The 16,441-nt window shown below is 34.5% G+C and overlaps 1 protein-coding gene across 1 annotated transcript in view; it reads right to left on the bottom strand.

The window, feature by feature from the left end:
• LOC150077103 (tRNA (guanosine(18)-2'-O)-methyltransferase TARBP1) overlaps positions 1-16,441 on the bottom strand; it is a 110,351-nt gene that overhangs the window by 12,878 nt on the left and 81,032 nt on the right. The window contains exons 18-20 of the mRNA XM_090385785.1: positions 15,291-15,562; positions 9,336-9,417; positions 5,327-5,501 (exon numbers count right to left, since the gene is read on the bottom strand). Coding sequence (XP_090241911.1) covers positions 5,327-5,501; positions 9,336-9,417; positions 15,291-15,562 — 529 coding nt within the window. The remainder of the gene's footprint in view (positions 1-5,326; positions 5,502-9,335; positions 9,418-15,290; positions 15,563-16,441) is intronic.

Raw genomic sequence — 16,441 nt, 5'->3', positions numbered from 1 at the left:
ACAAGAAATGTATATACACCACTAAGAAAATACAGGCACAAAAATGATACTAAAATGATTGACTAAGGAATTGGTTAGTTCAGTATAAAAAAAAAAGATAATACGGAACAGTTATAGAGCAGTGAACAGCACTAAAGCATATAATAGTTATGTGAGGTGTGGCAATAAAGTTCCCAGAATGGTGCTGTTGCAGTCATGTTCAATGAATTTGAAAATAAATGGAAGTGGTACATTGTAGTTCAAACCTCCTCCAACAGATGGTAGTACAGAGACTGTCCAGTAGGCTGGCAAGCTGCTACCAACAACCAGCTCCATTAGCAGCATTAATGTTCCATGTTATGATTTTGCAATACAGCAACAAATCAATATCAAATTTAAACTAGGAAAATCTGGAACAGAAAAATAAGTGTTTAAAAACTGTTCATGGTGAAGAAACATTAAGTCATGCAGGGGGGTGTTTGAATGGTGTAAGTAGTTCAAAGACAGATGCGAGAATGATCATGGTTACCTAAGAAGTGGGAACCTGTCAAATTCTCGAAACAAGGACAGAGTTGCAGAAATTCAGGAAATTGTTGCAAGAGATCATAATTTGATCCTCAGAATTATGGCTGATGAGCTGAGTATGAATGAATAAGGAGATGATTTGTCAAATTCTGCATGAAGAGTTAGGTAAAAGGAAGGTGGGTGCAAAATTTGTGATGCCCTGCCTTGCAGATGAGCAGAAGCAATGAAGAGTGCCATCATGAGAAGATTTCATATTTCCTCAACTCTACTGGAACTGGAGATGAACATTTCATTTCAATATGACAATGAGAAAAAGTGTTTGAGCATGCAGTAAACTTCAAATCAACACTAAGGTCCAAAAAGTTTTGTTTACAGAAGTCCAGGATCATGACAATGCTGATCACGTTTTTTGACAAACAGGGTTTGATTCAATAGGAATTTGTACCCAAAGGGGAGAAAGTCAATGCTGCATTTTATGTACAGGTGCTTCAAAGGCTATTGAAGTTTGTGCAGATCAACCATCCACCCAACTCTACCAATTGAGCACTAGTGGATTTTTTCCTCTTTCCCAAAGTGAAAACTGCCCTCAAAGGAAAGAGATTTCAGGATGTGGAGAACACAGAGAAAACATAACCACTGAACGAACATCATCTCTTTGGATGCCTTCACTGAATGGTGTATTAAGTGCATTTAATCAGGTGGTGATTACTTTGAATAAAAATAAAACCTTTGAGTTCCTTCACTTTGTGTTCTTTTTATTGCACCAGTCTGGGAACTTTATTGTTGCACTTCATATCTTGGTTTGTAAAAATACCACAGGAATGTTAGCTGAAAAGGCCAAGTTTGAGAAATCACTGGATAAAAGAGCAAAGGGAAAAAGGTGAGAAGTTTTATATGTAAAAAACTCTTTGCTCTCTTCTTCTTCATATTTACATATGAAGAAGAGAGAAAATCTGATTAATCCCTTATATAACAAATGTGAGAAAGCCATCAATGATTTGTTATTTGGTTTTTAGGAGCATTAGCAACTAAGGCCATATTGCTCCGGGATATGGAGTGGTCATTCCCTGACCTTTCCGCATCCTCCGTATTTGGTGGTGACGGGCTCGAACCCCAGTCTAATCAAGAAGCGTGTGCTACGCACTGCTGCTCCTTCCCACCTGGCTCTGAAGGTGCCTATGCCATCAATGACCCAGTTGATATAGCTGATGAGCTGAATGGGGAATTTGTATCCACACTTACTGTCAAAAGTTCTTCATGATATGGAGGAACTAAGCTAGTGAATGTGAAGTATGGAAAAATCAGCAATATGGAAATTAGAGAGGATATGAGAAAATTTTTCTGAGCCTGAAGGAAAGTAAGTGCCTTGATGTAGATTTTGCATAACAGTTATTTTAAGGTTATTTGAAGTCATTTTTGTATAATGTTCTGTGTCACGATTTTGCACTAGAATAATGAACAAATATCAAATTTTGTTTTAAACTGGGAAAATCTGCAAACAGAAACATATGAAATGTTAAAAACTCTTTGTGGTGACGAAACATTCAGTCTTACTAGTGTGCGACTTATTAAGTCTCGCACTTATTAACAGTATGAATGTGATTTTATAATGTAATTATATAACATAACACAATTTTATAGCACGTATGTACCATTTCCCCACCTTTCCTTCCCTTCCTTCAACCGGAAATTCTGCAGATGGAAGTAATTGATTTACAGTGCCACAATGAATTAAAACACATTTACGCCACAATATCAAAATCAACTTTTAAAACACATGTGACAGTGGAAAGGTTTCCCAAATTAAGATTTTTTGCACAAAAAAATTGTCAGCACCTTTGGATCCACATTTGTGTAACTTTCTTTTCAAAAATGAAATTTATTAAAAATAAATTGAGCTTCAATAACAGATGCAAATCTGGAAAATCAATTAAGATGTGACGTAGCCGAGTGGTCAGGAGCATGAGTGCAGTAGCATGCACTCTTTGAGTGGACCAGGGTTCAAGCCCATGACTGCTAAATATGATTAACATTTGTATAGATTGATTTATTGTAAACTCCACTGACCTGGTGGTCATGCCAGCGGTTGAGTATACACAAGAACTACCAATATTGAAGTAGATTTAAAAAAATTGACTGATCGCAAAGAAAAGCAAATATCTCATTGATATAGATATATAATAAAAATGAATGAATAAAATAAAAATTTTTATGGCATTTGATTTCTTATTTTTAAAAGATTGTTTTATTTTATGTATGGCCCGTGGAAAATTGAGTTCATCAAAGGTGGCCTTGTAGAGTGATTTGGGTTGGCCAGGCCTGAACTAAGTGGAAGGAGAAGATAAATCATTGCAGCTAAAAGTGAATAAGGCATCTGGAGCTGATGGAATCTATCCAATTATATATAATCTCTGAAAAGTAGGTGGAAGGATCTGCCAGAGAAACAAATGAATAAATGGATACACCTGGCTGGCCTCCCCGTGGCAGAGTATGGTAAGGTCGGGTCCCATTAGGGGCCTGGTGGCCAACAAGCCAGAAGAACAATGGGCACAACATATTACACAACATGATCCACACACATTAAATCTCTGGTTTTGACAGAGTACTGTCCTCGATACAAAGAACATACACGGAGATGGGGTAAATCCCTGGTGCCGTGAGACCTGAAAATACTCTATACTCTATATTAAAAGCAATATCAAAAGAGATAAGCAAACCTTTAGCTATCATTATAAGAGCATCCTCTTTAGGGTAGGTCCCTACAGATTGGAGATGTGTAAATGCCTCACCTAATCACAAAAGAGGATCAAAGGGGTGAGTGAGTAATAATACATCTGTAAACGGGGCTTCCATTCCGGGAAAAATAATGGGGTTAATGCTGTGGTGGAATCAAAAATTTCAAAAATTGGTTCTCTATCACTTTACTCCCCCTTTTCAAGATAAAAAATAAAAACCATAGTTTATTAATATTTTATTTTAATAAAATTTTCATTGTGAAACATCCTTTAGGGACTGGTTTGGCAAACTCAAGAAATTCTAGGAACAGGTTTGTGCAAACCGGCTCAATCCCACCACTGGGTCAATGGGATAAAGAAGTAATGCAGGAACATCATATAGTTATATGAAAATTACAGAACACATTTGTTAAGGAGAGATCATGCCTGACTAATCTAATTGGCCACTATGACATAGGAATTGGGATACAAAAAACAATTTGGACATCATATGCTTAGTTTTCAGTAAAGTTTCTGATACTTTTCAGAGTGAAATACTGTTATACAAATTGGAGTAGTGTAACATAACAGACAGAGTAATTATTAATGGACACTGCTCTTCTTGGACTAATGTTATTAGTAAAGTATCTCAGGGTTCGGTGCTCAGCCCACTGCTGTTTCAAGATTTATTAATGATACTGATGAAGGCATATTGGGATAAATGCCTGAGTTTGCTGATATTACAAAAGTTGGCAGTGTGGATAATGACAGGAATCAAGATATGCTACAGCAACAAGATCTGACCCAATTAGGTAGATAGGCTTAGATGTGGCAATTGAGATTTAATACTGGTAACTGCAAATTACTGCAGATGGGTAGCAGTAATCCCAGAATAATATACCAATTAGGTGGAACCACACTCAAAGTAGTCGAGAACAAAAAAAAAACATAACATAATTTTAGTCTGACACGAAGCTCTTTGAGCAGTGCAGACAGGGTGCTAGTGTAACTTGTGGGGTTTTGTCAATGATATATAGGAATTTTTCCAGCAGAGACAAGGTATTATCTTGTGATGTAAGATAATCCAAGTAATTTTATTAGGCTGCATCTTGAGTACTGCAGACAGGTCTCATTTTTGGAATAATACAGATCTGCTGGAATGGGTGCAAAGATGTGTAGAGAAGAGAAGAAGATTAGTCATGGACACACAAAGGGTACTCTTGCCAAGAAAGACTTCAGTTATGCAAATAACAGCACAAGGAACCTAAGCTCATGGAACCTGAGGAGACCTGACTGAAGTGTTTAAGGGTTTGAATGGATTGGGTAAACTAAATGCTAATGGTATCCTTACTCTTACTCAGACATCACACACAAGCAGACATAAAATTTAAATTTGGAAAGGATGGTTGCAGGATAGATTTGTGAAAATTTGTTTTCAACTACGGAGTAATTGATTGGTGGAATAAAAACTTCCATTTGACATTGTGGAGGTGGATAGTTCGAATAAATGTAAGGCAGGATTAGACAAATGATTAAAGATGGACAGGTGATGCAGAAATTTTTTTCTGGCTGATGCTGTATAAGCTTGCTTCCTTACATCATTTGTCACTATTAATATAATACTAAGACACTAAGGTGCTTCAAAAGGTCTGAAGATGGACAATGTACCTGGCAAGATCAGCAAAAAAGCATTTTGGTGATCTTGCCACTAATTTACTTTGCTTGATGAAACAGATATATGGGCTACAGAGCTTCTATTATATCTTTCTGGTAACCTCTAAGAAGGTTATCATCTATAAGTAATTTTATGTTTCTTGTCAAATGATGGACAGTAGTCTGTGCACTGATTTGTAATGAACATTATTTCTATTTTATGTATTAGTTCATACTAAAGATTATTTTGGAAATTCTATTATTTATAATTTTGGTTCTAAACTAAAGAGTGGAATAAAGGTCTGAAGTAATTCTTATAGAATATTAACCATGAAATTTGTTTTCCTTGATGAAATACATTTCACCAATAGTTAGAAGATGTTTAACAATTAAAAAGAATGATAATATTTAAAACAAATTTCAATCTAAAAATATGATAAATTTTGTTTTCTTACTTGATGCTCTTAGAACCCAGGTAGCTGGATCTGAATGTTTCAATGCCATATCACTATTATATATAGGTATATAAGTACATAACTTATTTCCACTATGCACAGCATCAAAACAAGATGGCAGTATCCATTCCTCATCAGTTAAGCTGGACAGACGAGGCAACTCATAGAAAATTGTCTGGAAAAGAAAAAAAAAACTAATGCACTAAAAGCATTTTTTTACAATAAATCCAATCCTTCTATGTTAGTTGTTGGATTTTGGGGACTTCAGAAATTTAGGTCATATTGCGCCATTGTTTATTTTTTCTGTACAAGTGTGTTTTCATGAGCTGATTTGCATATTGTGTGGGCTGAAAAACCTGGAATAATTCACAGGGGGGAAAAATTCCATTCCCTCCTTCTGAGATCAGTTAACTACAGCTCTGATTAAAGGAGAGTTTAGAAATCCCTCTAGAATATAACTGTACTCAGACACAGAATTCTCTAAATGACTAACAAAGCCAAACTACTATACTGTCACAGAGGACTTATATAATGTGATATTCTGTTTTTTAAATAAGCTAGAGCAGTCATGAATGAATCGTTTCCACAGCACTATGTGTACAGCCAGTAATATCTTTTCATTGCATGAAATTACTACCAAGTAAATTGTATTACTTCATTAAAAAAAATTGTATTACTTCATTTCAACATTAGCTTGATAAAACTTTGTAGTTGTTTAAGTCTAGAAATAGCTTTTATATTAAGTTGTACAGAACATTATTAATTAATTAATAACATAACAATGAATTCATGCTAATTTCTTTAATCCTGAGAATAAAAAAAATATTTATTTGTTAAAAGCATTCATTTATTAATATGCCATTTTATCCTCATACAGAAACAAATCAAGGTTTGTACAGAAAAGGGGAATGAACTGAATTAAGGAAAAAACTGATTTTCATCAATGAGATGGTTTAAATAATAAAAAATATTGTCTGGTACCACACTCGAGTTTTTGTGTGGGTATGTGTTGATTGCTGGGTTGATTAATGATTCTGATTACTTGTTTTAAATTTGTGGTGTTGTTGCAGTTTTTATCATTCTGATCATGTACATGTGTTTATTATTTTAAATGGACAACCAATTCAAAAGTTAAATTAAAATTCTTGTATCAGCTTGGTCTGCTTGCCATCACAGAATAAGCATTTTCTTATTAGTTTTTGTGGAATTATAAAAACTATATAACTTGAGTGTGGTAAATACCATTATAGTATATTTTATAGATTGTTTTGTAGTGTAGCTTGGAGGAGTTAATTGGAGCAGTAATTCAAAAGTTAAAATAATCAGCACTGGGAATTGATGGTTCATGGTACAGTCCAATTGGTGTTATTTCTATATTTAAAACTAGTGTTGAATATTTTTTAAAAAAAAGTATTTCATTGTATTATAAATAGTACTTAATGAGTATAATACATTGTAGTATAGTATAGTATATTTATAAATGTAATTTAAATGTTTTAGTTGCAACTGTATTTACAACTAAAATGTTTAAACAACTAAAACATTTACAGCAAAGTTTGACTCCCAAATGTATGACATTTGGTAGTGTAACTCTGGGGTAAATTGCCGCAGGCAGTTTTCCTATAGGTCAAGGTCTTGTTGCTTGCACTGACTCTGAAGGTACTGGAGGCTTGTAATGTACTTAGGAAATAACAAGCTTAAGGCATTGACAACAAAAAAAGAATCAGGAGGAAGTAATTACACAATCTGACATGAGGTTCTTTCAACAGTGTACACAGGTTGCTAACACAACCCATGTTGTTTTATATATGCCATACAGGAATTTTGCTAGTAGAGACAAAGTGGTAATTATTTCATTGTATGAAGGGAATTAAAAATTGCAATTTTTTTTAAGCATGCGTTTTCATTTTAGAATTATACAATGTAACACAGTCCTCATGTAACACATGTTTACACTGCACAAATTCGATTATATGTGATTTATAAATAGGAGAACGATGTCATATATAACATGAACTGAATTCGCTTATGCACGATTCGCCTTTGTGTTTACAAGAAATGGCAGTCGAACGTGGGAATCACCCAAACTAAACACAACACAATAGGAATGAAGAGAAGATTCTGAAAATGTATTTATGTTTTTGTAAAATAATAAGAGGAGTTTACCTCAATATAGTACATAGAACAATTCCGTATGATACTCTCCAGAAATTAAAACGAAAAAATTTAAAAACTTACATTAGAGTAAAAATTAATTAAAAACCAATTTAACACAATTAAAAATATTAAAAAGAATCTAACAAAAATATTCAAAATGATTTTCCTTCCTGAAGCTGATAACGTTTTTCGACCATATGTCGTGATCACAGGAATGAAAATTACCAAATAGAGTTGAACATGAAACTTAAATAGTGATTATTTGTCTTCGCGCATGCAGGTCCACGCATTGGAGATCAAATATGGCCGACGAACATTAACAGAATTCTCGTGTAATTTAATTTCTACGGTTTCTGCAATTAATAGTCGCGTATAATTACACTAGACATTAAGTATTTTGGCCTCGTTAAATAAAAAAGTATGTTTTTCGATAAGGGCATGAAAGGCTAATTCTGACGCTGCTGACCAAGAAGCATGAACTGAGGCTTCATGTTGATTTACACGAATATTCAGAGAAAAACACGTCGAACCTTGGTAAGACGAGTCACAATCACCACAAGAAATGTTGTATACCAGGTCATTAATTTGTGTTGCGAATGTGGAAAGAACTGAGCAATTGTTCAGTATAGTGTGTAATTTCCATATTGGCATGGCCACAATTTTAAATTCGGTATCTTTAAAGAATCTATTAAGTTGTTTGTGCCACTGTTCAACATAACGGGACAGAAATAAAGTATTTTTTGATATTACTATTGTTGGTTGGTGTAGTATTTTGTATCCTATCGATACACACAATTATGGGGGATTTTTTGAACTGCTTGGTGCAAAATTACATTAAATCAACACTAAGATACTCAGCCAAAAGTTACCATATTTCTTTTCTAAAATATTGCCTTCAAAACAACATTGTTCCGAAATTTGCCAGGGTTAATTTAAATCAAAAAATTTCGGGCATAAAACAACTAATACTGGACGCATCGCATAATATCGTTAAGCTTGCCTTAAAATCTTGATATTCGAATAAACAAAAATATCTTTCCCATGTTAGGAAGCTTCGCGATAAATTAAAAAATTATCTACATCCGAACGATTGGATCAGACCAATAGACAGACATTAGCTATCGGTCTGCTCAAAGCCCTTGACGAAGTAGCAGACCAATGACCAAGTGAGAGAATGTTATTTACAATTTTCATTGTTTATTATCATTTTTATTGTTATTTTCATTAATATAATTTTACATAGACCTTCCAGGCAAAAGTTAGTTTACTTTTACTAACTTGTTAGTTTGGTCCTAATACACCTAATTCCCTACAGATAGATACCATTAAATAAAATTGACAAATATAATTTCATGCACGTATAATGCCTAATTGCCCTATGTGCAATAGCATTAACGTTGCACAACTGACAGGTACCTAATACGGTAAACTTTACCAAATATCATTTTTATAGTCTTCAGTAAGAACACAATATATATATCTATATACAGTACAGTATTCCTCATGTATTGTTATGCATAATGATGATTAGAAGAAGAAATTACAGCTCCTAATATAGCAATCATTTATAATAAAAATTAAATAAAATAATTCCACTTGCGAACTTTGAACTAGTATCTTTGTAAAGGTGTTAGTGGTTTTAATATTATTCAAGATGCATACTGAAAGATGAAAATATCTTGCAGTCACTTCCAATGAGATTTTAAATGATATTAAGCTGATTGAGAGTACATAAAAATTTACTGATACACTTTTTGCTGAAGGTAAAAAAGAACAAAATAGCACAAAGAGAAGATATAATATCAGTAATATAAAATAATAGATAATAAGATCTGTTAAGGTTTACCATTACCTCTAAGCTGTAATGAGCACAAGGATTAAAAGAAAAGAAATAGAAATCTTCCAGCAGCTTCTGCCTATTTCTAGAAATATTTCTGGAAAAAATGACAATTGAAAAAGAAATTAATTACAACATATCATATTATGCTAAGTAACAAAACATTATAGGTACCTGAAATATACAGAAAGTAGAGTTAATATTTTCTTTGATCTTAAATTTTATGAGAGGTAAGAAGAGTATCTTCATTTTTCATTTTAAAGTTTATTCTCCATCATTTATTACACATCTTTTTACAGTTGAACAAACACAATTACTATTATTACTATACTATTATTTATATGTATTGTAGCATTCTGCTGAGAACAAAAGAAAATGAGATAGAAGTTAACAGTTCTACAAGGTTGCAGCATTTGGAGACTGCAAGGTCTGATTGAGGTATTTAAGACTTTGAATAGATTGAATAACTTCAATGCTGATGGCATTCTTCCTCTTGCTCGGGCCAAACATGAGGGGCACATAAATTCAAAGAGAGAAAGGATTGTTGCAGGATAGATGAGCAGATATTTGCCTTCAGTGAACAAAAAGTTGATTGCTGGAAAAAGCTTAGATCTGTTGTTATGGAAGTGGGTAGTCTGAATAAATTCAAGTAAGCACTAGATAATCTATTTTTTTTTTTTGGTAGTTGTTGGCGCATAGGCTTCTGTGGCCATAATGCACCTCCCAAGGTTTTTGTAGTACTTTGATCCAAGACGAGGCGGGAATCGAACTCACGACCTTTGGGTTGCCAGGCAGGCACTTTACCCACCCGGCTAGATAATCTATAGGAAGGGATGAACAGGTGATGTGGGGATGGGGATTTATTATTATTATTATTTTTTGCTGATGTTTGCTTGCTTTTTTGCATCATTTTCTTGCCTAATTTGTTATTAATAGTATACTAATATTAATAACACTAATACAAATGTTAGCTTGTACCAGATATTTCTCAAAAAGGTCACTTTGAATCATTTGGATCCCAAATGTGATTCTGCTGATGAGACTACCTATTTGAAAAGCTTCCTTTGACCAAATAACATTTTAAAGAAATTCTGAATAGTCATTCAGATAGTAGAGAAAGCATTCACAGAATTCCTGTTTCTGATTCTAGTCTTCTAGATATAAAAATTGTATGTGGTATGGTTTCCAAACATTCCAATTCAATTATTTCTTTAGGCTAACCTTCACCACGCAGCATTAAACTGCTCTTCAAGGTAACTTTCCACAGCATTTTGAAGATTGTTCACATATCTCCTTAACCTATGTTACTTTTCTGGAGGGATGATTATTTTTATCTTTAAAGAATCCACTATGTTTACTTACTGCAACAGTTCCTTATATTTTCAGTTTTTCCCTTATCATTCTATTATATTTGTACTTAAATAATAGCCCTTCACCTCAGAGTGTTTCGCAATCTGTCTCTCACTTGATAGCAATTTCCTGTATTATATACTATAATCTTAAAAAAATGACAACAAAAAATATTTACTAAAGCCGAGGAATAAATTTTGGAAAAAAAAAAAAAAGTTATTCCTCTTTTGCATATCTTAGGATATTCAAATTTAAAAACAGCATGATTTTAAAGGTACAATGTATACAAAGTTACTATATATTCTATAAATTATGAAGCACCTATGAGGGGTGTTTGAAAAGTTTGTGGTCTAAGTATGAATGGGTAGTGGTACAGTGTTAAAATTTTCTTATTTAATGTATATCACTTCAAATAGTAACCTGCCAAGTTTTGTGCAATTTTAATAACGTTATATTTTAATTACAGTTCCTAAAGTCAACAAAGTTGCACGAATGGGGAAAGATTTGACAGAATCAGTCACCACATAGTCATCCAATATTTGAGAAAAAAAGGGGTTAAAACACTAAAGAGAATTCATGAGGATATGGTTACAACACCGGGAGGATTACCCTTCCAATTCCATGGTTAAGAGGTGGGCAGCAGAATTTTAAAAGGGGGGGGAGGATCCTGGAAGATGACCCATGCTCTGGAAGAACTGTAACATCCATCAATCCAGACGTTGTCAACAGTGTGCATGATCTGGTGACAAGTGATCAATGAGGAACAGTTTGGTACATTGCCAGCATATAAGGCATCTCATCTGAACATGTGTACTCCATAATAACGGGTTCTTGCTATGAAAAGGTGTCTGCAAAATGGATCCCAAATTCGTTGATGACAAATTAAAAGTGCACAAGAGTTGCCAAGTCAAGCAAACGTTTGCATTCTTTTCAAGCAGATTCAGCAAATTTCAGTTTGTGGCCATGGATGAGATGTGGGCCCATCACTTTCAGCCAAAAACAAAGAAATATCCAAACATTGGAAATACAGATCTTCTCTCCCCGCCTCAAAGAAATTCATGTTGATTCCTTCTATTGGTGAAGTGATGGCATTGGTTTTTTTGGGATGCTGATGGAGTGTTGTTAGTAGATTATCTTCAGAACAGGCAGACAGTCACAGGGACATGTTGTACACACCATTTGAGACACTTGTGTGTATGCATCAAAGGCAGATGGCACTAGGACAATGCATCTGCTCATGTGTCTGTCAGTGCTAGAGCTGTACTGCATGAATGCAGCTTTTAAATCTTGAACCATCCCCCATATTCATCAAATCTAGCACCATTGGACTTTAACTGCCTATTTCCTAATTTGAAAAAATACCCGACTGACATTTTCCCACCAACATCGATATCATTGCTGCAAATAGATGCATTCCTAGGAGCCCAAGGGAAAACTTCCTTCACAACTGTAATCAACACATTGTAACATCGGTGGTAAAAGAGAATTGACTCCAAAAGGGAAGATGTTAAAAAGTAACATAGTAGTAGTAGTGGCATGTGATGCAAGAAAGCAAGTGTATGAGCTTATGCAGCATAAGCCAAAAAAAAAAAAAAAAAAATTACACCATTCCCTCCAAATGCCTGTCCAGTTCCTCCTTAAATTTATTCAACCTATCAACTTCCACAACGAAAGATGGAAGTTTGTTCCAGCAATTAACCACCCGCTGGCTGAAGGCAAATTTCTGCACATCTATTCTACATCTGTCCTTTCTTAATTTGAATTTATGGCCCCTTAGGTTCGTAATCTGAACAAGTGGAAGGATCCCATCAGAATTCAGCGTGCTCAACCCATTCAAGGCCTTATACACCTCAATCAGATCACCGCGCAGGTGCCTAGTCTCCAGCCACTACAATTTGCAGAACTTAAGCCTCTCTTGGTAAGAGGATCTCTTTGTTCCCTCACCAATCTTGTTGCCCTTCTCTGTACACGCTCAAGCAAATCTACATCCTTCCTAAAATGAGGCCTCCAGACCTGTATACAGTACTCAAGGTGTGGCCTGACCATTGTCTTATACAGAGGGACAATCACCTCCTTTTCCCTGCTAGCAAAATTCCTATATATCATTGACAAAACCCCATGATCTGCCCTGGCAGCCTGTCTGCATTGCTCAGAAAACTTCATATCTGACTGCACAATTACTCCCAGGTATTTTTCATTTTCTACCACCTTAAGTGTAGTACCACACAGTTGGTACGTTTCTCTGGGGTTACTTCTACCCATATGCAGTACTTTGCATTTGTCAAGGTTAAACTTCAGTTGCCACTTCTTAGCCATCTGCCCAAATTATCTAGATCCTGTTGCAATAGCATACTGCCAACCTTTGTATCATCTGCAAATTTCGACATTAAGCCTGATATACCTTCATCAATATCATTGATAAATATACAAAACAACAGTGGACCCAACACCGAACCCTGTGGGACTCCACTAATAACATTAGTCCACGAAGAGCAGCACCCACTGATTACCACCCTCTGTCTTCTCCCACTTAACCATCCTTTTATCCATTGTAGCAACTTACCCTTAATACCATTCTGCTCCAATTTGTACAATAGTCTTCCATGCGCAACAGTGTCAAAAGCTTTCCTGAAATCCAAATATATGATATCAAAATTATTTTTTGCATCCAGTTCCTTAGTAACCACATCATAATATCCTATCAAATTTGTCAGACAAGACTTTCTCTTAACAAACCCATGCTGTATCTGAATTATTGCTGCAGTCTAGATGATCCTGCAATGCCTCTTTAACCAGTGACTCCATTATTTTACCTGGAACAGAAGTTAAACTAACTGGTCTGCAATTACTCGTGTCACCCTTCGATCCCCCTTTGTGAATTGGGGATACATCTGTACATCTCCAGTCCGTGGGAATCTCCCCTGAGTGCAAGGATGCTCTCATAATTATGGCTAAGGGTTTGCTTAGTTGCTTTGCTGCCGCCTTTTATATAACTGGATAGATCCCATCCATCCCAGGTGCTTTTCTTATGTTTAACTTCAACAATTTCTCCTCCACTTTGCTCTCAGTTATTACAAAATCATTAAGTATCCTGCTACAATTTGATAACCTTCTGCCATTTTCAAATCTTAATAATTCCTCATGTGTGAATGTAGATGCAAAATACTCATTCAGTTTGTTTGCTATCTGAGCAGGATCATCAACAGTCGAACCATCGATGTCAAGTGGACCAATCATATTCATCCCCTTCCTTTTAGAGTTTCTATAAGTAAATAAATCCTTGCTGTTTTTCTTAGCATCTTTTGCCAAGGATTTCTCGTAATCTGCCTTCGCCTGCTAACCTCCTTTGTGACCTGATTACAGACTAGCTTATATCTGCCATAGGCTTCTGAGTCGCTTGATAATTTATATGCATCCCATGCATTTTTCTTCTGTGTTATTATCAGACTCCTCAAATAAGCCCTTTATATTCAGGCCTAGATAGATCAATTCCTCAGATGTGCTTTAATTGCCTATTTCCTAATTTTAAAAGATACCTGACTGACATTTTCCCATCAACATCGATGTCATTGCTGCAATAGATGCATTCCTAGGAGCTCAAGGCAAAACTTCCTTCACAGCTGGAATCAACACAATAGTCAAAGAGTATTAACTCCAAAAGGGAAGATGTTAAAAAGTAACATATTATCAGACTCCTCAAATAAACCCTTTGAAAAGTACATGGCCTTTATATTCAGGCTATGTACTTTTCAAATGTCCCTTGTAAAAGAAAAATTATATAACTTTACATTTCAAAATGACAATAAGTTTAATATAAACAAAACAGATATTTTCTGTGTGTACTAGAATGGAACTTGTAGATTATAATGCTCTGGAGTTGAGATGACAGAAGAAACATGTTTGCAAATTACTGGATTTGCATTTCTGTAAGTTGAAATTCAGGAAATATATTAGGAATGCCATTTAAAGAGCACAAGTAGAAGAAATAAATGAAGAAGAACGTTCACTTTAGTTAGTCTGGAGTTGAATCACAAATAACATCTATTTGAACACCAATGCTTGTGTTTGGGCTTATTTGAAAGAGAGAGGTTAAATTAAAGATATCCACTTAAGAAGACCATACTGACAGAAATATCTGTAGAAAAGGCAGCAGCAAATCTGAACATCTATGTGACAGGAATTATTTGACTGTATGTTAATAGGGTGATTTTGTTAATAATCACATATGAGCGTGGTTACAAAAGTTTGTAGAATTATTGTGAAAAATACAGCTGTTTAAAAAATTTTTATTTTGGTGTTTGACACAATGCCACCCACTCTCCCCCTCAGAATTTCAATGCACTTTATTCAACAGAGCTTTGAGCAAAAGTCAGCAAACAATAGTGGGGAAAAAAAAAAAATGAAGATAAAAAACTGACATCCAACCAAAAATGGGTTAATAGGCTTTAATATTATTGGACAGAACATTTTATATTTTCAAAAAGAAATATTTAAGTTTCCCCTCCCAAAAATATCATATGTCTGAAAATCTAAATCATTATTTATCGACATGATAGCAATATTTCAAGATCAAAATACAATTATGTTTAAAAGAGATATTTAATTACTGGAAATGCTTACCCACTCTCAGTAGTAGATGTTAAACATATGGAAATTGGTTGAAATTTATATAAGACTTCCTGATAACCTTTCTCTTCACAGACCTTTAGTAATTTAGATAATGTCATTTGAGCATAAACTCTGGTATTAAAATGCTGAACCATACACCATGGCAAAACTAGATAGATCCATTCCTCAATCTGTGATTCTACTTTATTTCCATGAACCAAAGAACTCAGATGCGCAATTATAGAAAGAAAGGATACAATGCTACCAAGGCGTTTTTCTGCACCCTATAAATGAAAGAAACATATTTTGACTCTACAAGAGTACAAATTTCATTTATAAAGAAGACATGACCAGTATGCAATTCTTTGTTATTTTTTTTATATCTCTTGCATTGGTCTATCTCAGTAATGAAGTTTCTACTTCAATCTATAATTATTTTCTTTTCAGTTATGCATTTAAACTCACTTTAGTGTTCATGCAGTAGAGATAAAAATGATATATCTAAATTTTATGAAAATATTATATGTACAGAACTTAAAACGTGTTGCAAACTGTCAGCAGTGTACAAATTTAGATGGTGTTAAAGTCGATCAGAAAAATTATGTTAATGATGTACTATCTCCTTTAAGGATAAACTCTTCTTCAGCTAAGAACATGAGGTATCAAATTAATGACACTCAAATTCTCATCTACAGATAAGAGTAGCCTTCAATTCATTGAGATGAATGACAGGAAGAGCAATATGAGCTGTACTGTACTGTACAAGCATGATCTCTTTGGCTAAAATTGGCAGGTTGGGTAGCCAATATAAACATGCCATATTTTCACTCTTCAGATACTTTAGGTTCACTAGTCAAGGGATATGTGAAATGGCATTAGTGTCTATTAAAATAAGTCCAGTACAAAAGCACCTACACATCCCAACACCAACAATTCATTAAGAAAATTTCACTCTAAAGTGGCAATTTACATGCTTGCTCACAACAAAAAATCGCTGCTTTTCTCTATCTCTGTCATCTCCCTTTTCATTACATTATATGGATATTATGATAACTCAGTCAACCCCAGATGATGATGCTTCATTGATAACTGGTTTGTAAAAGTTCCAAACCAAGTAAAAATATAGCAGTTTCTGTGGCATCTCACAGTTATGGTAATATATT

This window comes from Mastigoproctus giganteus, chromosome 12, assembly GCF_048544385.1.
Source record: "Mastigoproctus giganteus isolate SK-2022 chromosome 12, ASM4854438v1, whole genome shotgun sequence".
Taxonomy (NCBI): domain Eukaryota; kingdom Metazoa; phylum Arthropoda; class Arachnida; order Uropygi; family Thelyphonidae; genus Mastigoproctus; species Mastigoproctus giganteus.
The sequence above is the reverse complement of the archived record's forward strand: the minus strand, read 5'-3'. Positions and strand labels throughout refer to the sequence as shown.